This window comes from Rana temporaria, chromosome 3 (assembly GCF_905171775.1).
Source record: "Rana temporaria chromosome 3, aRanTem1.1, whole genome shotgun sequence".
Taxonomy (NCBI): domain Eukaryota; kingdom Metazoa; phylum Chordata; class Amphibia; order Anura; family Ranidae; genus Rana; species Rana temporaria.
In genome coordinates, this window is record NC_053491.1 from 324,233,640 (window position 1) to 324,258,086 (window position 24,447).

General features: G+C 44.0%; 1 protein-coding gene across 5 annotated transcripts in view; it reads left to right on the forward strand.

The window, feature by feature from the left end:
- PCDH1 (protocadherin 1) overlaps window positions 1-24,447 on the forward strand; it is a 283,416-nt gene that overhangs the window by 188,976 nt on the left and 69,993 nt on the right. For all 5 annotated transcript variants that reach the window (XM_040344960.1, XM_040344962.1, XM_040344964.1 and 2 more), the window contains exon 4: window positions 15,725-15,944. In XM_040344960.1, coding sequence (XP_040200894.1) covers window positions 15,725-15,944 — 220 coding nt within the window. The remainder of the gene's footprint in view (window positions 1-15,724; window positions 15,945-24,447) is intronic.

A 24,447-nucleotide genomic window follows, 5' to 3' on the forward strand; every position in this document is an offset into this window, starting at 1 on the left:
GCAAACCAATACAGATCAGTGATGGGCCTTTACGTGCCACCGCTGTCTACATGCAACTGCACGTTGAGCGCTTGGGGACAGATGTGTGGCCCTGGACGCAAACTGCCTGGGTCCAGAGACCTTTATCTGACCCTAATCCAGGGTGGATTTGATTTAAATCAAGTCTATTTAAATCACAATTTAAATTGTGATTTAAATCGCTAGTAAAAAGGCTTGATTTAAATCAACATGATTTAAATCATAATTTTTAAAGAGCAACTGTCATTTCTGTCCCGCAGGGGCTCCTCCTCTGACCCGCTGTTGACTCACTGACAGTCCCATTCACTTTAATGGGATGGCTGGTAATGCGGCAGTGACACAACAAAGTGAGGGACATGGCGACAGCAGGTGAGTGGATTTCCGAGAACAGGCGCTGCCATGATGGGTCTGATATGACAGGTGTTCTTTAAATGTAAGGACTTATTCTTGCTGGTAGTTAGAATCTTTAATATTTGCAAACAAAATGAAGGTTTCCTAAGCTTTCAGGTTAATAAAATAGCGATATTAGAACCGATTCAATCATACAGTTTTAAGTGTACATAGATGGATCTGAAATGACAGGTGCTCCTTTAAATGTAAGGACTTATTCTTGCTGGTAGTTAGAATCTTTAATATTTGCAAACAAAAGGAAGGTTTTCTATTTAGAATAATAACCTTTCAGGTTAATAAACCGGCGATATCAGAACCGATTCGCTGTCAGAACTTTCCTCACTGAGTTCTGCAGACAGCTCTCTGCCCCCCCCCCCTTTTTTCTCCCCTCAAAGCTTGGACAAGTTGTATAAATTCTGAACTTTAAATAGCTGTGGAGAATACTACAAATAAATAGGTACAACATATATAGGTGGATTTGATTAATGTACGGTATCACCCCAGGCTCGTCATGTCACTGGGTATACAGAGGGCCACTTTCACACATGCGGACTGTTCGTTTTATCAGTTCAATCACATTTTTTTTTTTTTTTTAACATTTACATCCGGTTTGTCATCGGATGTATGAAAAAACTGACAAACGGTCCTCATGTGTGAAAGGGGCCCACAGGACTGTTTTTCTTTAAAGTGGTACTAAACCCTTTAAATAATTTTCAGCAAAGGAAGGTGCCATCTTGGCCTCTGTTTGATCTTCAATTATCATGATGCTGTTCATGTGATCAGTTCTGATAGCAGCCATTTGATGTGTTGACAGTTTGAGAACATAACCGATGTGACAGTTACATTGCCGGCATGTGCCAGAAATGTAACTGTTTTTTGAAACGGTTGAATCAGTGGGTTTCGTTCCGCTTTAAGCTACGTTCACAACCAGTCAGAATCGTTATTTTCTTGCCGGCACTTCCAAACAATGATTGTACACATCTTGTGGGACCAGCAGGAGCTGTCAGGTTTCTTTGTCCAGACAGTGTGCCTCCAGGGTTGGCTTTTCCGTGGAGCTTCTGGCCGCACACAAACTGGCAATGGCTAAACAGCTCGTTTTGCATGCAGCCATTGCACATGGTGTCCCTGCATCCAGAGGTGGCATTTAGCCGCCCGTGTGAACGTAGCCAAAAGCAGAGGCAGTTTATGCGGCTCCTTTTTTTCAATCTGTCAAATTAGAGGCTTTATTCTCGTTTCCATGGATTGCTTTAGATGTATAACTGTGGGCTGGTTGCCTGTCTCAAGAGCTGAGCAAATTACGTTATCATTTAGAATGGTAAGAAAAGGAAGTTTCCTCAAATCGCGGTTTCCTTGAGGCAATCTACTGTTGTGCTGTTCCTCCTGGGTTGTCTGCCTTGATCTTGAGTTTTCCTCCTCACATCCAATCCTGTCAGAGCTCCTGTGAGACTAGAGAGAGAAATTTAAAAAGTGGAAATGCTAGATCCTCCAGGAGATCATATTCAGCTTGTAGAGCGTTTCTCCAGGAAATGTTCTATTGTATATCCCAGAAGATCTTCACCCTCATATATGTCTCATTACGTATCTTCTGCCAGTCACTGGAACTGCTTGGGGGGGAAACTAAATTAATAGGACCCTTTCTGGTATTAAGCGTCACTTAGACATGTATAGTATACAGTTCCGGCCCAAGACATTGTGCTGCCTGATACCAAGAATGAAATGCTGCCCCCCCCAAAAAAAAAAATTACGACGACCAAAATGCCCAAACATCCATTATTTTATATCATGTTAACTAAAGTGGACCTATCATGGCTCTATACATGTATATAGGAGTATAAAAATCACCTGTCATGGCTCTATTCATGCTATTAACCCCACAGTGGAGCGGAGAGCAGAACGGGAGGAGCGGTCGGGCGGCAATTGGCCCCACAGTGGAGTGGAGAGCGGAGCTGGCGGAATGGGATGGCGTGCGGGCGGCAATTTGCTGCCCCCCCCTGAAAGTGCTGCCTGGTACAATGGTACCATCGGGTTCCATGGTAGGGCCGGCCCTGATAGTATACGCCTGTTTCCCAATCCCCCAGCCATGGTCTCAATGAAAAATACTTGGTTAACATAGTACAAACTTAAAGGGGTTGTAAAGGTTCGTTTTTTATTTCTAAATAGGTTCCTTTAAGCTAGTGCATTGTTGGTTCACTTATCTTTTTCCTTTTGATTTCCCTTCTAAATGTTTTTTTTTCTTTGTCTGAATTTCTCACTTCCTGTTTCTCCTCAGTAAACTTGCCACCCTTATCCGAGCGGTGGTTAGTCAGCCAGAAACGCTTACTGAACAGCTTACAGAGGAGGAACAGGAAGTGAGAAATTCAGACAAAGAAAAAAAAACATTTAGAAGGGAAATGGAAGGAAAAGGTAAGTGAACCAACAATGCACTAGCTTAAAGGAACCTATTTAGAAAATAAAAAACAAACCTTTACAACCCCTTTAAGCAATTCAAAATGAACATATGAAAGACATACAGAAGAGGGGTTAGGTATTCTCCTCATGTAAAAATGATCTGTGTGTCCATGTATAGGCAGCTGAAGGTATATCAAGTCTTGTATAGATTTCTTACGAGAAGTAAGATTACCCTAACACTTTTCCATCTCTTAAGCTTGCTTATTGGTCAGCGAGGTTGTTCACCACAATAAAGTCGCACAACATTTTTGTTTAGCTAGAGCGGAGAATTACCCTAGGGCACATGTGTCAAACACAAGGCCTGCAGACCAAATTTGGTCCCCAAGGCCATTTCATATGGTTCTTGCACCTCCCCTGCAGCTGGGGTACACCCCCTCGTCTCTGCCCCACCTTGTCTCCATAGTCGACAACAGAGAGAACAGATCTCCTCTGCCAGAACCTGCACTTCTCTGTGCAGTCGTGGAGAGGCTCGTCTCTGCGCCCCCGTTTCAGCAGTTGGCAGCAGAGAGAAAGACAGGCCTCCTACAGATCCCTGTGCCTCTGTGCAGCTGCAGTACCACCTTGTCTTGACCTTCCCTTGTCTCCGCAGACTCCAGAAGCTAACTCAAGTCCTTCCCCAGACCCTGCCCTTTCTGCTTCCCAGATCCGCCCGCAGCTTCTTCCCGGCAGCAGAAGCATAAGGGGGGGGAGCAAGGGGGGGTGGGGTGTTGTGATGGGTGGGTGACTCCTGCTGGTGGAAGAGAGGGGGGCTCTTAACATATGATGTAAGGGGGTGTGGGGTGCTCTGGACATCTAATCTTACAGATGCAATCAGTCCTTTGAGGGCAACCATATTGCTGATGCGGTCCGCAATGTAATTGAGCTGGACATCACTGCCCAATGGGTTTCATTTCTAATTTGGTAGTTTTCATCCTAACCTCTTGTGTGGTTTCCAGTACTCCTCCGGCTGACCCCTAAGTCGCTACTAGGGATGAGCGTGTGCTTGTTCCAAACTGGTTTAGGTCTGATCCCATTTCTGGTCCGATGAGCTGTGGGCAGGGAATACCACACCCTGCTGCTGATGTACCCAAAAGGGCAGAGATTCTTGTGACATCATTGACCGGATATAGCCACATGGATTAGGTCAATGATATTGCCCTAACATGGCCATGTGGCCATATTAAATCAATGTTATTAGCATCCCCACCCCTTTTGTGTACATTGGCTCTGGGGGAAGGGGATTCCCCACCCACAGCTCGTTGGCCTAGAAATGACAGCTGACTTTTGTGTTCTAACATAAGCCTGTTCAGAACAGACACAAGCTCGTCCCTAGCTGTGACGTAGCAGTGGGCAGGAGGAACCACGGCACATTGACAGCAGACTAGGAAATGAATACTTCAGTTTCAGATTCTGTAGGTTCTTTAGCCACTGGTTTCTTTTCACTATTGTATTGACCAGAAGTGTGGGCAGCAGGAGAGGTAACTTCTCTTTGCAAGAAGTCATGTATTTTGAACATTGATTTGTCACTTTAAGGCCCATGGTGATTTTCAAAAATATGTGCATATAAAGGTCTCCCCCTCAAACAACGCACACTGAATTTATTTACACATATAAGTCAGAAATTTCTGTTGAATGGTGAATATTCAAAGAAACTACACCCTAGGTCTAACTTCCTAAAGGGTCCATTTACATGCGCTGATTGCAATGCCCTATAAAACAAGCGTTGCAATGTGCTAAAATGTATGTGTCTAACTTTGCAATGATAAAAATAGTATCTGTTCCCATGTCGGTAATGCAATGCAGTGCGTTTTGAAAAATGCGCGTCCATTTTAATGCATTTAATGGCCCATGTCGAAAGCATATGATATGCATTTTGATGCAATGACAACATGCGATAACAAGCATTGATTTACCTGCTTTAAATTCTAAATTCACAAATGCGCGCCAATTGCGTCTTAGCAGAGAAAGGAAGTACGACACGCAAGACTGCACCTGCCTGATGCTACAGAAAAACGTACCTATAAATGGACCCCAATATATTGCTTGTGAGGTTAAATTGCATAAGAAAATTTACTGCTATAAACTGTTGTGTATTGTCCTGTATATCTTCCCAGCTATTCATGCTGTTGGTGTGAGAAAATTATCTGTATTACACAAGGCCAAATCTCTATTGATTGAGCGACCCTGCGCAGACGTATACGCTATTGACAGTTGCCGGTGTGTGCCGGGTTATCAGTTCCTCATTTGTCTGCATTACTATGTAGTGTTGTCAGGGATTCCTGCTCAATAGCTGCAAACAGACGGCTGCGGGGCAGTAAAAGTGGTGTGACCCTCTGTAACCGATTGATTCTTTTCTACTGCTAGGTAAAATATGAGGGTATTTGCTTGCTGTTTTGTTATGCATTTGCTGAGATATTTCATGACTTTTATTTAGTCTGTAAAAAAAAAACTAATCTTGATGAGAAAAAAAAATAATGGATTTGCAAAGAAAATAACTAAAGTTATTCTACAAAAACCCATACAGTATACCATAGCAATCATCCAGCTCTGGGTTGCTATATGAGCATGAGCGCTTTATGCAATTTCAGGTGTTTTCAGGCTTCATGCCGCTTACAGACCATAGTTTTTCCTGACGTTCAAAAACCCGTATTTTTTCACGACGTAAATCCTCTCCAGCCTGATTTGCATACATGTTCATGCAAAAAAACTTTCCGACCAAAGAGCGGTAACGTACAACACGTACGACTGGACTATAAAGGGGAAGTTCCCTTCAGAGTTGTTCCATGTAGGGGCATGCAGGCAGCCTATTGAAATCAATGACAGGCAGTTGGCTTCAAGGACATGGACAGACCTCTGTGTGTCCCGGAATGCACATCTGTGCAGGTCTAATTCACAGAGATCACAACATAGGCTGTATCCATGCATCGGACCAACACGGATGTGCAGTATGGGATGCGTGTAAAAGACTTTGCAGCCGGCCTCCTGTCGTTGATTTCAGCAGGCTGTCTGCACACCCCTGCATGCAATGCTGGGACAAGGCCATCCAGCATTCAAGGAAAAGATGCCAAACTGTGCCTCACCCCCTTCCTTTGTCCCGGCCCTGCCTGCATGGAACACCTATGCATCCCGGGCAGCTCCAGGTGTATGGCTAGTGTGAATGTGGCCATAGAGTAAGCAACTGACTGCATATCAGCCTATCCAGGGCTTCTCCGGAGCCTCTCCCATCCTCTGGAACTCGCTACCTCAATTTGTCTAGCTATCTCCTACTCAGGCCACTTTTAGGCAATCCCTGAAAACTCATCTCTTCAGGGAAGCCTATTACACCTCTAACGACTGAACCTTTAACTCTTCCGTCAGCTCATCCTTCACATTTATTACCTTTTGTACCACTTGCCCCACCCTATTGGATTGTAAACTCTTATTAACAGAGCCCTCTTGTATTGTTTTGGAACTGTACTGTCTTCCGTTTAGATTTTAAAGCGATGTACAAACTGTTGGCGTTATATAAATTCTGTATAATAACGCACGGGAACGCAGGCCATGCTATCCCTACATTCAAAACCTTAACACCCCAAGACAACCAATCACATTACCAATAAATGCCCACACACGTTTGTTTGGCGTAAAAAGATATTGATCCATTAATATCAATGGTTCCTTTCACATTGGGGCAGGGTGATTAAAAAAGTCCTGCAATCAGCATGTTTGTAGCGCTTAAAGCGCCTCAAAAACACCCCGCCCAATGAAATTTGCCTGCAAAAGCGCCTCAAAAACACCGCAAAATGGTTCTTTTGAGTCACGTGACCTTAAAAAAAAAAAAAAGCGCACAGCAAAAATGCTTAACGTTTTATGGGCCGTTTTCGAGCGCCTCAGACAGTGTGAAAGGGGTCTTGCTGTATCGGAGAAAGTGGTGCCCTCCATCTGGCTTTGCTGTGCAAATCTAAAGCATTGATTAAAATACAAACCCTTTAGCAGGTAAAGTGCTTCCTTCTATGAATTTCATCTGTATATTTGGCTGTTTGCCTGGAGTTCAGCTTTAATTGAAGTCTCTGGCCCATGTAATTGGTCATTTGAGAGCAATCACAGCTATTTTTAGTCATAACCATGACCATTATATAGGTGAATAAAGCAGGTCAACCATGGATATAGTCTCTCTTCCCACATTTCCATGTAAAAATTTAAGTGGTTCTACTGTTGCATGATCCTCTACTACTGCCAACAATACGATGCTTGGTGTAATCCTGTGCTGTCCATTTTGAATTGGCACCACAAGACCTTTTTCCAGCGCACCGTAGAACATGGTAACGTATTACCAGAAATGCTGCATGTGCAATTTTTTCTGTTGCATTGAGCAATTCATTACATTTTTATTATCCCGATGCAGGCTAATGCGCAATGTAATGTGCATGCATTTAATGCAATGCAACAGACCTGAGCGATGTGAGTGGGCCTTTTACCTTTTTTACATTGGCACCTCTACCAGGAAGATTAAAGGACAGCAGATTCTACAGCTCAACTCGGTCGCCCACCCCTTTCAATCGTTCCAAAGCCTGTACAGGCAACACAGGCCTAATATTATTTTTTTGACGGGACATAAATACATATCGTGTTTTTTTTTTTTCTTTGCTGTGCACGTTGACCTTTTTATTGGCTAACTGATGTTTGTAAGATGCCGGCTTGCAGAAACACTTATATCCTGAAAGCTTTTATTTCTGTAAACACGAGGAGGCCAATTGAGGAGAGCACTAGTGCGATTCTGAAAGTAGGCATCTGCGAATCTCCATAAACATCTGTTACTTAATACAGGTATTATCTCCTACTGAGACAAATGTCCTGCATCTCTACAGTAAGAGCACCTGAACAGAAATTTCACCCGATTGCGATTCGCTTATAATAACATAAGTGTTATTAATGTGAGTTTTTATTTGTATTTTTCTCGCCGCTCTTCCAGGATTGAAATAAAGCGCAGCAGTAGCTGAGAGGCCAGATGAGGTTGTCACTATGCTTACCATGAGGCTTAGACTGAATGTTCTGAGGGAAGATGTAACTACTTCCACAGTAGGCCAGAACTGCAGCCTGCGGCTTTCCAGCTGCTACCAAACTACAGTTCCTAGAAGTGACCGCAGAACATTCTGGATTTTGTTGTTCATTAAAAAATAGATTGGCTGTAAAAAAAATATGGCACTAAAATCTGCCAGGCGTCGGACAATGGGCTTGTCGGGCTTGAACAAAGTAAAAGCTGTCTCAGCAGAGCAGATTGTAAATCGATGGTTGGAATTTCAGATCCTCAAATGGACAGAATGATCAAAATTGGGTGCAACACATACCACATATCAGGTGGTCTCCAGTTTCTGAAGAGAGGAAAACAAAAAGCAGTAAACTGTACGATTTTAATAGACAAAAGTATCAGAACACTTCTTTGTGAAGGCATATTAGTCTCTGCTGGGATGTCCATCTCTGCTCGGGTCAGCTGTCTCTAAACAGTCCCTGCAAAGCCGTGTGAAGGGGAGCCAGTGTCCTGTCTGCCAGGTGACTTTTTCGGTTCTCAGGCGGCAACCAGAGTGAGGTCTGGAATGCAAGCTGCGGGTCTGGGATGAGTGTTGAGGCGCAACGTGAGGTGGGATGACGTCACGTTGCGCCTCCGTTTTGAGTAGAATGAGAACGTTGGGTCTTGGTATAAGGTGCATACAGACATTTTAGAATGTTCTAGGCTAGGAAATGTTTGCATGGTATAGGCCTATCTCTGTGGTCCATTGGAAAACAAAATATTTTTAATCTTTAAATGCCTTCTAATATCGACCAAAAAAGTAACAGAGTTTGATCTTCATCAAATTCCTACATGTATGATCAATTTAGGAGACCATCACAACTTCAGATAAAAGCACCATAAATTAAGTTGTTTTTAAATGCATACATTTTTCCATCCTAGTATAATATATATATTTTATTTGCTTGCATTGTGACTTTCTAGAAAATGTGACTAAAGCAGGAGTGAATTCCCAAGAACAGCCCCCCTTCCTCCTTGCACATCATAGCCTTCTCCTGGGAATGCCTAACTGTTCTCTGTGCTGGCCCAGCTCATCTGTTCTCCCTTCGCCTCCATACAGAACCTTTTCTGTATCCGCCAGGAGGGAGGTGTGAAGGGAAATACTTGGTTCTCTGCTCTATTCTGCAGAAATTAAGTCAGCAGCTACAAATATTGTAGCTGCTGATTTTTAATGACAGGACACTCCTCTGTCCAGGGAAGGTTCTTTGCTGGTCTTCAGGTCTGCGATTCAAACATATTAAGGAAGCATGCGGGGACTCCATGTGGCTTCACAGCTGGCTTGCCACTGCTCATGTGTGAGCCGCGCTGAATTTTGTGAATGGTCTCTCAGCCTTTTGGGACGTGTGGCTGTGGGCAAAGGGAGGGGGCACCAAACTTTCCTTGGACCACCTAGGCGATCACATATAAGGTGGCCAGGCCCAGCAGCAGGGCTTATAGATGTGTAGACAATACTGCAAGAGATCAATGCTTGTTAAGTTTAGAGGTGGTAGGAAAATCCGAGCAGCTGACCCGGCGTATAAGACTCCTCCTGATTTTTGGCCAGTTTTTTTAAGTGTAAAAGGTAGTCTTATACGCCAGCAAATACAGTAATCTTTTTTTATACCTCTTCATGGCAGGCTTCTTTGATCATTACATCCGATCTCCTTCTCCTCTAAACCTATTCAGCTGTCAGTGGCACTGTGAAGTCATCAAGTACAGTGCAGGGCCAATAGCTCTGCATTGTATGTGCGAACAGCAAAGGATCACCCACAGTCCAGAGCGTCAGGGAGAAGAGCGACAAAGCCCGCCAGAAGGTAAGTATTACACCGTATTCCTCATAGACCTCACAAGCATTTATCCCTTGCAGTTCAGGGGGGGCCCACTACAAAGGTCGTTTTTGTGTAGATCTAAGCATTTCAGCTTTAAACCCCCCAATCCCGAGTCTTTTGGAAAGGATTTTATTAAAGTGAATGGTGTGGTCCCTTAATGGGTTATCTATATGGGCAATCAATGTAGAGAACTATATTGTACTGAAATATCCAGGACAATTTGCAAAAAATAGAATTTTCACTGTTTATGCCCCTTGTAGCTCGTGATCAATGCAACTAGGGTTGCCACCTCATCCCTTTAAAACAGAACACATATGAATTACACAGGTTCTGTGGCTAATTAAGGTGGTAATTAGACTTTTGGTGCCTTACCTGCATTAAATCAGCCACAAAACATGTGTAATTCATATGTGTTCTGTTTTAAAGGGATGAGGTGGCAACCCTAAATGCAACCCACCCTTGTGGGATTTGTAGCCACGTCTGTTGCAACTAAAGAAAACAATGCGTTACAAGGAGAATATGGTATAAAACTGAGATTTTTTTCTTTTTTTTTCTTATGTGTATTTACCAGCTAGTGAGATTATTAAGTGTCTCTGCGGTATCGGTATACATATCGCTGCCTAATGATAGGTGGATTGATTAACGTATCAGTCATTTTCCACGGAATCCTAATGGGGTTATTTTCAGAATGTAAACATATTTACCGCGCAGTGGTAGGTGCAGATGGAGCCATTATTAGTGTGCCAGAAATCATTAGACAACATTGCTGCTCATATGCTGCTTGTTCCTTCTATAGACAGTCAAAAATAACATGGCTTTCCGTTATAGCATTGACAATGGCCCCACGACTAGAATTGATTTACTTGAAGGGAGCAAAACAATGGGAGATACAGGAATTCCTGTCGTATGAATGGAATGTTTTTTGTTTTTCTGTCCTATACATAAACTTCAAGAGCATTCTGGGGTCTGGTAGGTCACCTCATGTCATGGTAACGCCAATGTATACATTCCCTGCTGACCAGAGCACTGCAAGAAATCAACAGCTGGGAATGTGCTTAGAGGGGAACTTTAGTCAAATCTAAAGGGCCCCTTTACACTGCATTAAGACACACAGATTAAGTGCGTGTTGCGTTAAGGCCGACCATTCACTGTAAAGGGCTGCCAATGAGTGCAACACTCTCATTGGCAAGGTTTGATGGGTCGCTTTTCAGAATGAATGCAACTACATTGCACAAGCGTCATACTACCTTGCGCATTACTGCACCACAGTAGTGTGAATAATCCTATATCTAATCTTTTGCTATTTTTTTATGTTTAATAAAGATAGAGAATATTCACAGTGCTTGGGTTCTAAGCCGGTTCACACTGGGGCAAATCATCAGGCGACTCAGCCGCCTGACAAGTCGCGTCCCGTTCTATTCAATAGAACCGTTCTAATAGGAGCGACGCAAGTCGCTCCGACTTAGAAAAAGGTTCTTGTACGACTTTGGGGGCGACTTGCATTGACTTCTATACAGAAGTCATTTTGCAAGTCGCCTCTGAAGTTGTCTTCAGGTCGCCTTGCCGAGTCGCCCCCAAAGTCGTGCCGCTGCTGTGTGAACCGGCTCTAAGGGAGCAGCTAGCAAAAATTGTTGGTGACAAGAGGAGCATAAAAGAAAGGGTATATGCAGCGCTAGAAACAAATAAATAAAATCCAAGTATCCATAAACACTGGCAAAAAGTCCATATTTCTTATTGAAGTCATCTGACGTGTATAATCAGACAGACTAAAGTGAATAATATCATCCTCCACCGAACAGCAACACACCAGGCCTCCGACCCCCTAAGTATGGCTCACTAGGTGGCCGAACGAACATAATGTCTATCCACAAACTGGTCACGTCTTCACTAGGGCAACATGAAACTTGATCTTGTATAACCCTCATGGATGGGGAGTCCACAGGTAACATGCATTAAAATAAAAGAATACGACTCCTCATGGTGCAGCATATCAAGCTAGTGTAAAGTTTTATTCCAAAAGAATTTCAGAATACTCGCATTTAAAAACGAGCGTGTTTTCCACCCACAAGATGGCTGTGCGTGTAGCGTCATGACACAAGATCTTTGCTCCACCTACGCGTTTCGTCCAATGAGGAACATCGTCAATTTGTGAACAGTATCTTTTTTACTATTTTGCCAAGCACCATCTGAGAGTTCAGGCTAGTCTTGCAGTAGGGGATGGTTTCTGAGTAGGTGTCAGGACCTGGATCACCTGCTGGTGGCTCTGTGCTTCCCAGGGTGGAAGGTTCTAGTTTGTGTCCACCAGCAGGTGTCTCGCAGCAGCCAGATTCCAGTAATCAGTTTCCACCTGATGCTGGGGGGGGACATTTAGGTCCTCATCTACTAGTGCCTCTCGCACCAGTGTTTTGTGGATTCAGTTACTGTTTGCCATTGATCCGGAACTTGCTCCTGCTCTGTATTCTGTAGCCTTGTACCTGCTCCTCCTTGTGTGGTTGATTAGTTAGGTATTTTGTCACTGGTTGGCTCACTTACATTCGCTATGTGCTGACGTTTGGACTGATCTTCTTTCCTTGTAAATAAATCTCACTTAAAGCATACATAGTCTGGTCCCAGTCTCTGAGTGTAGGCACGCAAGATCTGGCCATCCCTGCTGCTGATTCCTGACAATAGGCTTACATGTAAATGTGAACCTACTTAAAATCTGAGTTCCGGCCAAAAAAAAAACACACCTAATTTAATGCAACCCAATAAACCCAAAGCACCCTGCAAGCTTCATCAAAATCACTTAGTGATTCCAACCCTGCCAGGTGGTAGTTTCCAAAAGGCCTGTCTTGCCTGGTAAAAAGTCTCTGAAAAGTGGAAATGCACACTGGACAGCTGCCTGGTTCTAAGTGTATCAGGCTTCAGCTTTGTCTTCTCCTAAGCCAGGGATGTGCAATTGGCGGACCTCCAGCTGTTGCAGAACTACAAGTCCCATGAGGCATAGCAAGACTGTGACAGCCACAAGCATGACACCCAGAGGCAGAGGCATGATGGGACTTGTAGTTTTGCAACAGTTGCATATTCATGTCCTAAACCATGCCCATTAACGCATTTCACCCACTTAATCGTAGACCTCTAGGCAACTTTCCTCTCTTTCATTTACATAATTTAATACTTTTATGTGTTCATTAATAATTTTTTTTTTTTTTTTTATTATGCAGCTAATGTAAGAATCTAAAACATATTGGTGTATGAGCCTTTTGCAATCCCCAGTAAAGCAGAACTCAGATTGGTAGATGGAAAGGCAGACGTTGGGGCCAGTCAGGCATGCCACATTTTATATATGCTGCTCATGCTGAGAGGAGAAGACATCAGAGTGAGCAAAGTGATTAACTCATCGGTCTGCTGCTCATTAGTCAGTGGTTGTACTTTAACATTTTTCTATAAAAGCACACTTCTAAAAGATTATTACCTTAAGGTCAGAGTTGAGTAGATTTTTAGTTGGCAGCCACTTGGCTGGATTGCAAGGATGGCCCATATGCGCTGATGACCTCATCTTTTTGGGTCCAAGGCTTCTGGTAAGAGGCTTATAATTGCATTGAAGTTGTCATGTGTGATAAGTACACTCATCAGGATATGGACTCTTGCATTGTGTGGATTTATCACTTTATTTTTTAAGAATTTCACATCTTCTATTGTATTATCGTCACTATATTACATTGTTTAGTGCTGTTCTTGGTATTTTTTATTATTGCTGTTAATAATCGCATTTGAAGGGGAAGCACATTAATAAGCTGTGCTTTCCATTTAATATTCTGTATTCAGATATTTTTTTTATTGCGGCTTTCTCCTAGTTTTTATATTTTTACACATTGGCACACAAGTAGTGTGTGTGTGTGTGTGTGTGTGTGTGTGTGTGTGTATATATATATATAATGTGTGTGTGTGTGTGTGTATATATATATATATATATATATATATATATATATATATATATATATATATATATATATATATATATACGCCTTAAAAATTAAAATGCCAAAATACCACCCCTAAAACAAATGTAAGCTAAAAAAAAATTCACATAGCAAGAGCACATACATTCGTTCTGTGTGGGCGGGGCTGCAAATTGTAGCACTCCCTAGTGGCCAAACGCAGTATTTTCCATTTTAAATCAATTAACAGTCTTTCAGCACTGGAAATGGCCTAATAACATTTGTTTGTCCACCCTTTGCACAGAACACACACTTTTTTTACTGGATGAAATGTTAGGCATTTATTTTTGTAATGAATATACCAATTTATAGTGAACATTTAATATACTTTCCCTTTAAGTACATAAATGCTTTAATGCAACCTAATGCTATTAAACGAGAATAATTTTAATACCATATGCCACATAGAAATGTAATAAAGCACTGTCTGCTTTTTTTTTTTCTATGCCGTTTGTTCTGTGTTGGTTTCTATAGCACCCAAGCTAACACCTAGTCTATCTAATAATAGATCAGTTGATTTAGTGCATACGTCCATATTATTCCTGTCCAATTACTTGATCTTAATGGGGGCAATGTTCGGTCACTTTATTTGTCAAAATTCTTGATCATTAGCAATGCCATGCATGTGGAAGGGTGGTGATTTTTATTTTTGTTTAAAAAAATAATGCAATTTGTGTACTATATAAGCATAGTAATGATGTGGATTCCACGCACATGGTATACTTCGTAAAAATTGCATAGAATGAGGTGGATTGTTGCAAGAGTACATAGACTTCTTGTATTGCAGCATTTGTTACTATTGTAGCTAGAAAGCAAAAATGAATAAAATGCAGTACCTGAAACAAATCTTAACTGTACCATTTGCCATTGTTCCAACCTTTTACAAGATTGTTTTAAAAAAAAATTCTATCTCCATGATGAATTTGCATGTGGACATGCAGAATTGGGAATCCGTATTCCATGCTAGGGATGTCTTTCATGCAAAGCAACAGGCTAGCTATTAATGGAGACCTTTACAGACACCTATAATTGCGTTCTCTTCCTGGTCACTCCATGATGCTACCGGGATGGTAAGCAAAATCCCTGTGTAAGGTATGAGTTGTTGGACTAGTAGCTTACACTGTGATCTGTGTATGGCCAGAACAACCATCTGTTTCTAGGGGCGCCATGCAGGGAGAGGTATAGGGATCCTGTATGTGATGTGGGCCCCAGGCCGAGCATTGTGTACTTATACTGTGGTACTAGTCCTGACTCCTGGTGAGGCGATAGGGTAACCTGTGGCCCCCAGATTTTAATATCACCACCGTAGGTCTGTCCCTCTTATGTGGTCGGGCGCTATCCAAGGGGATTGGTGAAGAGTTATGGGTGACGGCATCACGGGTCAGGTAGAGGGCCTCATAGCATAATTTTGCTTAGGGCCCCAGGGAGGTCAGGATTGGCACTGCTTACACAGGGCTAAGGGCTTTGCATGTGACAACACTGATTGGCTCCAGCTTTGTCACATGGAGTGAGTTCAGTGCAGTACTTATACTTTTTTTCTCTGGTATTTTCCTTTATCTCCCAGTGCAAAATGGAGAAGAAAAGGTAGGTATGTGCTGCTGAAAATGGGGGATTGGCTTTCCTGATCAGGCCAAGCATGGGTTTGCTTTGAGGATTTGTGTTTCCTCTGTGCAATGACATTTTTTACCAACATTCCTGAATATTTTTGCTTAACCAGATGATAAGTTAGTGTATCTATTCAAACACAAGGAAAGGGGGCTATAAAAGAAACTGTATGGTTGATGTAAGAATAGGATTCTAACAGGAACCATTTTTATTATCCATATTAACCAATCAGTTGCCTTGTTTTATTTTCAAACTTGACTGCAGAAAGTAAAGTCCAAAGCCGATTGGCTGCTACTTTCAGCAGTTTTCATACAGTAGATTAACCCCTGCATAGCTACAATACACAAACTTAAGATCGGTGCATTTTCTTTACTGTATAAGATTTAAGTTCTGTTTTTTTAATTTGTTGCTGCATCCAATGTATTCATTAAGTTTTATCTTTTCCGTAGTTACCTCATCGCCGAGTGACGTTCTCTACATCCAACCAGGCCCCTGACCTCCAGGACCCTTCTCAGCACAGCTACTATGACAGCGGCCTAGAGGAATCGGAGACCCCGAGTAGCAAGTCGTCCTCTGGGCCAAGAATAGGGCCTCTCGCTCTCCCAGAAGACCACTATGAGAGAACCACCCCTGATGGCAGCATCGGTGAGATGGAACATCCTGAAACTGGTAAGAACAGGAGGAGATCACAGCCTCTTTATCACGCTGTCCTGTGTTGCACCATCACCAGGCCGCCTGCTTTGTAGCTCTGTCTGTAGCATTTCACTTTAAGTGTACGCGTTTTCCAATACATATAGCACTTCAACTTTTTATTTTTATTTTAGCACATCACATTCTGCAGCAGTGGGAAATGGATATAGCGCAGTTTATTAAGACAGCGGTAGATAAGGGGTTCACCCACAGTTCTTGGGCTTTCAAAATTTTGTTTGTTTTTAGCATTCAAGTTTGGAATAAAAACCACATACACGGTTAGACATTAATTTGATAAAAAATTTCAGTCCAAATTTTCTCATCGCTATGGTTGAAAAATTGCGTTGATTTGATGTAAGGAACATTTAAAAATTGTTTTAATGTTCTTAAGATGAAAAATAAAATACTATAGTAGATCTGCGTGATTAATCGTAAAAAAAAAAAAAAAAAAAATCACGATCTCGATTCAACATTTCCCAGATTCATTCATGTAACCAGTGCAGAGAGTTCTCTACTCACTCAGCTGTCAATGGGGAAAAAAAGCCAGTAAATGTTTATCAACATTGTCAGCGCTGTGAGAGAACTATAAACAAAAGTATCTTTTAGCGCTTTTAGATTAAAGGAATGAACTTTTGTTGCATGGTAAACCAAGACCATAACTATGCATGATGGGGCTTCATAAAAAAAACATTGCATTCCCATCTCTCTAATCTCCCTCAAGGGCACATGGTACTAATGTATGAACATCAGATATTCCTAGCAGAAAAAGTGAGAGGATGGGCTGTATAGCACATAAGCGTGTTTGCACATATGCATACACATGTGCAAAAATTCTTCTAGCTTTTTTTTTTTTTAATCAAGGGAGTGTGGTATGTGCGTGTGTATATATACGCATAGAAATACTGACAAGCAACAAAGATTTTTGTAAAAAAAAATAATTCTTTACTGATCTAAAAACGGCACACGTTTTTCCTGTTTGTGTGTATAGACCCAGTGAAAACAATTTGGCTTGCTTCGGATCAGTAAAAAAAAAAAAATCGATAGGTCTTGGTGCATTCAATTTTAGTACAGGGATCAAAATGGCTTCCTTCACACTTCAAATGGTGCCATATACCAAAACACCCTTTTGAGATGGGAATGAGGGACACCTACTAGCAAACATATGTAGGCATATGACACGCCCCCTGCCACACCCCCTTAAAGGAGAATTAACCCAAAGAAATACATTTATTAAATCTACAAGGACTTTTTTTTACAACTACTGTTCCTTTTAAATTGGCTTTTAAAATTTACAAATGCAGAAATTTTGAATTTGGCGGAAAGTTCATTTTATGTACAACTATGTGGATCAGACCTAAATGAGGGACAAATGAGGAGAACGGAGGGGCATTACTCCAAATCAAGGACAGCCCCTCGATATCAGGGACAGTTGGGAGCTATGTACTATACTTCTAATCAATACAGCAAAGAATACAAGGTTTTGAACAGGGTATAGCTGCTCATCCGGAGTCTTTTAGTGACAAAGGCCCTAAATCTCCAAAGGGTTAGTCTTAGTCCTTAAATATTATGGTGGTCATGGGAATAGGCCTGAAATTCCGTTTTCCTTCTCCCACTGAATAAGACTTGACGTACAGCTAAGGGCACCTTTTTTCAGTTTTGGATAGAGTGGAGAGGATCTAGATTTTATTGTGGTCTGTGCCCCCGTTAGGGAGTTTCACCTTCTCGATTTGTTCTGTTTACCATGATCATTGAAAGTGAAAGTAAGGCCCTTTTCACACTGGGTGGGAGGTGCGGTGGCAGTTAAAGCGCCTCTATTTTAAGCAGCATTTTTCCGTCAGAATTGCTACGGTATTCGGCCGCTAGCGGTGCAGTTTTACCTCCCGCTAGCAGCCGAAAAAGGGTTAATACCTCCGGTAATGCGCCTCTGCAAAGGCGCATTGCCGACGGTATAGCTGCGGTTTCCCAATCCTTTCAATGGGAAGAAGCGGTAAACACACCGCTTCTTCACCGCTAGATGCGGCTAGCAGGACTTTTGGAGCGGGCCTTCACACTGGAGAAACAGCAGCTGCTGTTTCAGGTCTGTTTGCAGGCGCTATTTTTAGCACAATAGCGCCTGCAAACCGCCCCAGTGTGAAAGGGGTCTAAGATGAAAATCCCAAATTTTGGGTTGCCCCCTGAAAAGTAATAGAGGGAAAATCTTCCAATGGGGACACTAGTTCTGGTGACTTGAGGGTTCCCAAAGTATTCCCTTAATTTTCAGAGATTTCCACTAACTTCCCATTTGGCTATGAGACAGGAAGTGAAGGGAAATCTCCCCAATGAGACACAGATGGCAAAAACAAATAATCTGACAACGGTTATAAACCCTCCCATAGCCTTGCCTATAGTTCTACTTTAATTCGAGATTTTCCTAGCTTGTGACGGAAAATATTAATTATATGAAGACAGGAGGCGAGTATCTTATGCATTATCTTTCTTTAATAATGCCCATAGCAGAAATACAGTAAACATTTATTGTAACTTAAAAAATTCAAAGAACTACCCTTCCCAGCAGTCCCTGGGCCAGTGTAGCCCCTCCCAGACCATAGCCTATATAAGGGACTGTCTGAGGTAACCTATTCCTCTTTCTTCATGCGAATTAGTGTAAACAGGAACCGAAAGTCCAATTAGACATCTCCGCGGCTGCCGGGAACCTTCCGACCGGAACACAACATCCGAATCTGGAGGAAACGAAAGGACAAGGCCAACACGGACCAACTTCATCCGGACCAGCTTCATCCCAACGGGGACTATAGGAAACCCAAACCATTCGGAGCCGACCGGTCAGTTGTCCTCAGGAACATGGACCAACGGATTCAGTCAACGGCATCCCGACTCCGGATCTGGAACGCAGTAGGAACCTACATCTGCGGTGAACTAAACCCATGGATCGAAACGGACAGCAATCCCAACGGGGATAGTGAAAACGAACTCCCGGGGCGTACCAGCCTCCGACTTGCAGGGTGCGTGGTTCATCAGTCTAGAACGAGAGAGAGACAACCTCGTGACAGGGTTGGGTTGGGAGGGAAGATACTCGCCTCCTGTCTTCATATAATTAATATTTTCCGTCACAAGCTAGGAAAATCTCGAATTATACATCAGACAGGAGGCTCATATCTTATGCAAGTTCAAAGCTATAACAATGCATATGACCAATAACAATCAAAATAATCCACAACACTGACATAGATATGTGTACCTCCTGTTCAAAGCGGGATTGGCGGAAAAGCGGTCGCTGACAACAGTCCGCCGCTATAGTAAGTCACAGAGGAAACCGGGAAGAGAGGATTAACGTAGGAAACGAGGAGTTGAAAGACTTGCGAAGATCGCAGCGAGGCTGTCAAGGACATATAAGTCTGTAGACAGCGGACCACATACAGTTGTGGATGTGCGGGAAAGAACGGGTAGAAAAACCGATCGAAGTACCGTCTGGTCCAACGCACGACGGAAAAAGACTTGAGTCTCTGAGGCGAGGAATGACGCCTGGATATGTCCAAAGCCTTGACGTCTGACCCACGATGATGGAAATCAGACACAAGAAGACAGTAAGCTCGAAAGACAGTAACCTCAAAACAGAGTGTCAACGTCCCCCAGCCCGAGAACATGATCATGACCTTGGAAAAATCCCAAGTGTGCTGGTACATTGGGCGATTTAAACTTAACGCCTTCAAAATTGACACACCAACGGATCCAAAGAGTCCGCCCGATAATTGGCTATTACAGACCCTGGCGCTTGAACGGGGTCGACCCGTCGTTGATCACACCAAGTAACCCAGAGTCCCCAGGTAGATCGAGATGCTGATCTAGTCCCGGGGCCCAGTCCAAGGCAGGGAATCCCTAGCTGTTCCCGAAAGGTCGTAGTCTGCGACCGGAACCCCGATACTAACCATGTGAGGAGAGGTAGGATGTGCTTCGTGAGTAGAGGGTGCAGATCCCCGTTCGGACCAGCGAGGAGGTGGGGGGAATGAGGAAACAACCTGGGGAGTTCCACCGTCATCCTCAGAAGGAGGGGAAACCATGGTTGCGTCGGCCACCACGGAGTGAACCGCACGACTGATGCCCTCCGGCTCGCTAAGTGAAGGAGGACCCTGAGGGTCACCGGGAACACATGGTGCGCCTCCGGATCCGGCCTCTGGTTGTAAGAGCGCGGAAACTGGTGGCTGATACGGGGAACGAACAGGTTCATAGAGAAGGATCCGCAAAGTGAGCGAGGATCAGGGACCCTGACCGGTGCGGTCGCCAATCGTTGGAATCGGTCAGGTAACGAGAATCCAATCTGCCACCCTATAGGGATAGTCTGTGGCATATCCCGCAATCGGGACGATGTTGCATTCCAGGCAGAAGTGCCCGAAGTCTTACTAGATCCGCTAGGATTCTGGATCAGGGGCCCACCAAGCGATCGACGTACCGGACTGCGGGTACGTTGTCCGAACGCAATAGCACACAGCAGATGGACGTGCGTGGCAACAGACTTCCGATGGCAAAAAAGGCTGTCAGGGGTGTACGTGTTGATGTGCAGCCGAGGGTTCTCTGCGAACCACGTCCTACCGGAGGACGAGGGACTGCACCGAGCACCCCAGCCGAGGCGGCTGGTATCCGACCCTATGACGAAATCCGGTGAGGAGTTGAAAATGTCTCGCCGTTCCGTTTGACGGCATGACGTAACCACTACCGTAGGTCCACCATGGCTTCACTTAGTTTGTATAGCGAAGCCCCTAGCGAAGATGTAGAGTCTCGAGTCTCTGGAGGGTTCGACAGTGAAGAGGGGCTGGAGAGTGGCCTGGATTGACACCGGGAACAGGCCGACTAAGCGAGTCAGTCCGCGTAAGGACACCCGCTGCTGCCCAGCATGATACTGATGTCTTTGCGGATGGCGGCTAATTGGGTATGGGTAGCCGAAGGATCGCTAGGTTGGTGTCCACCAAGAACCCCAAAAACTCTATCTCCTGAAATAGGGAGATAATAGGTGTTCATGATCTATGAGGAGTCCCAGATCGCGAAGCGATCCGACCATCCAGGAGGCGTGTTCGCTCGCTAGGCGAGGGGAACCAGCCATTAGAAGTAGGTCGTTCAAGTAGATGTTCAACCTCACCCTTGTTCCACAGGGCAGTAAGTTGGTGAGATTTCTCAAGCTCCCACCGGACGAAAAACCGCCTTTCTTCTTCCTGATCGGGAAGATGTTGTTGAGGAAGTTCAAAGAGAGCGGGTCCATCTCTACTATCGGCTGTTTGGTCCAAGGTCTAGCAACCTGTTGTCCATTAGGACGGTGTTTAGGTTTGAAAAACCGAATGGGATGGTGAACCAGGTATACGCCTGGTAATATAACTCCATTTGTCCTACCGTCTTAAAGATATCATCAATTAGCGTGATCCCATTGTGCTAGGTCAACCGGCTTACAGAGGCGGTAGCCTGCTCACTAAGGCGTAGGGTTAGGTGATAGGTCCAGAGATCTAAGACCCAGTACTGTGAGGTCCCAAAGGCCCTCTCTATTCCCTTCCTGGAATACTGAATGATTATGGGATCCACCTCTGGAGTGAGCACCACCGTATTTGGTAATGGAAGGGTGAGTATTCCACCCTCAACTTGTCCGGTTAGCGTACCGATCGATCTCCGGGTCCAGCATTCGATCTATTGGATCACCTCAGGTAGAGGTGCCCAGTCACCGGAGTGTGGGTGGCCAATTACCTCCTGATCGAAAAATGGTACTCCACAAGAGTCCAATAAGGTTTTACCCTGGGACCTAGGGTTGGCGTCGTCATGGAGCGCCATGTGCCCACTGCTCACATAATCATCATCATTATCATCATCATTGTCATCCTCAGACTCAAAGGTGTTAGCCGCCTCGTACTCCGCGGACGACTCTGGAAGAGTCCACGAGGAGTCTGGCTCAGTCCGTCTAGCGGATCGCTGCCTCTGCATGTGCATCTCCCCGAGGCTCGGGGGTCGATTGGAGTCTGGGAAGGCAGTGGGTCGGCAGGCCCGGGAGGGTACTGCCTGGGGCATGTTATTTACTTCCCCTGCCGGGGAGTCCGTGGGTCGGCAGTCCTGGGAAGGTACTGCCTGGGGCATGTTATTTACTTCCCCTGCCGGGGAGTCAGAGGGTCGGCAGTCCTGGGAGGGTACTGCCTGGGGTATGTTATTTACTTCCCCTGTCGGGGAGTCAATGGGTCGGCAGTCCTGGGAGGGTACTGCCTGGGGCATGTTATTTACTTCCCCTGCCGGGGAGTCCGTGGGTCGGCAGTCCTGGGAAGGTACTGCCTGGGGCATGTTATTTACTTCCCCTGCCGGGGAGTCAGAGGGTCGGCAGTCCTGGGAGGGTACTGCCTGAGGCATGTTAATTACTTCCCCTGCCGGGGAGACGGAGGCCACATTAATGTGACGGCGCATACGGGACGCCATGCCCTACTCAGGGGCGTTATATCCTTGCCGGGAGATCCGGACATAGGGGTGCATGTGGGTTGGAACAACCGATGCCCTGGTAGTCTGGTCGGACCTACCGACCAGCTCAGGAACCAGTGCAGCACTGAGGTAGGTAGGGCCTTCCAGGGCTGCGTCCACCACTTCAGTGGCACCAGTAGAGAGTAAAGGATCTGTCGCTAGCCACAGGAGAAGAGTCAGCTGTCTGCGGACAGCACGGCCGTGCAGCACAGGAAGATACGGAAGTTATGTACTATAACTTGTATAGTAATTTCTATAATTCATTCAATTATTGTTATAATTTGTTTATTTATATATATATATATATATATGTATTTATTTATTCAATTATATATAAAGTATAGTTTAATAGTTTATATTTAAAAATTTGTTTATTATATATATTTATATATTTATTTATTTATTCAATCAAATAGATTGTATAAATTATTTATTTATAGACATCTATGTTCATTGATTTATTTATATTTATTTAATAAGTCAATAATTTATTCATTCGTATAATTATTTAAATTTATTATTTATTTACATGTATTAATATATTCATTATATGTAGAATAGACTACAGGGGAATAAATTCCCAGAACAAGAACTGATGTTAATGTAACTGAAGGTGAAGGAGTGACAGAAGCAGGGGAGGGGAGGAATTCCCCACCAGCTAGGTGTGAGTGACAGAAGTTAGATGAGGGGAGATATTCCCCACCACAAGGGGAGCTAGACGTGAGGCTCGGGGCCTAACGTGATTCGCATAGATCAGTGAGATCTACACAGAGTTCCAACCATACAGCCGCCCGCACCCTGGCGTGGCGGCGATGGGGAGAGACGGTCTAGCACACGGAGGATGGAGTCCCCAGGACAGGTCCGCAGCAATGGCGCCGTCGATTCGCGACAATAGCGTGATTGGTGTAGGGAGATCCTCACCGCCACGCCCCCCTCAGAGATGAGACGCTCTGAGGAGAAGGAGAAGAAGGGAGGTAGGAAAAAAGGCGCAGAGATGTTAAAATGGCGCCGTCCTACCTCCAGTCAGAAAACGAGCAGTGTGCAGAGCGCACCGGGGGGGAACAAAAGAAGCAAAGCAGCGGTATATTGTAAAATAAACAAATAAAGAAGCCCAATGACTGAAAGATGTACACATCAGAGGAAAACGCGTTCTCTACAAAACGGGTGGCACAGATAGCAAAGTGGGAAAAGCATACAGCAAAAACTAAACGTTTATCATTTTTAGAAATATCAGTTGTGCTTCATAAGACAGAAGGTTGATAGAACAACACACAGATGAAGGTCTGAGGGGATCAGAGGGTATATACAGATACAGGTGGAAGTTGAAGGGAATAGCGGAGGAGGGAAAAACCTCCGTAGCTGTAATAAAAGCCGGGGTGGGAGGGGGGGGGGGATCCCCAGCACCCTGTGGAAAGACGATGTGACATTAGGATCTACACAAATTAAAAAAGGCTGCTGATAACCAAATAACAAGCAAGCCTACATAAAAATTATAAACATAGAGTAATGTACTTATCTGAGTTCTGGCTATGAGCAGAAAGAAAGAGGAATAGGTTACCTCAGACAGTCCCTTATATAGGCTATGGTCTGGGAGGGGCTACACTGGCCCAGGGACTGCTGGGAAGGGTAGTTCTTTGAATTTTTTAAGTTACAATAAATGTTTACTGTATTTCTGCTATGGGCATTATTAAAGAAAGATAATGCATAAGATATGAGCCTCCTGTCTGATGTATAATTCAAAATCTGAACTAGGACTTGAGGTTTCCTTATTCCTGATACCATGCCTAAAAATGTGTTTAGCATTTTGCTGCCTACACTGTGTAAACACACTGCTATGTCATAGTGCCTGAGTGGAGAAGAAATTAGACATTCTTGGTTCAGGGTTGGAACTTCCTTGAGGAAGCCATTGAAGCATTCATTGTTCTTTTCTGCTGAACTCTCTTGTGTGTTCAGTGAGTACACTCCAAGTTTTAATTGTCACACTTCTCTTAGGTCTTCTTCACAC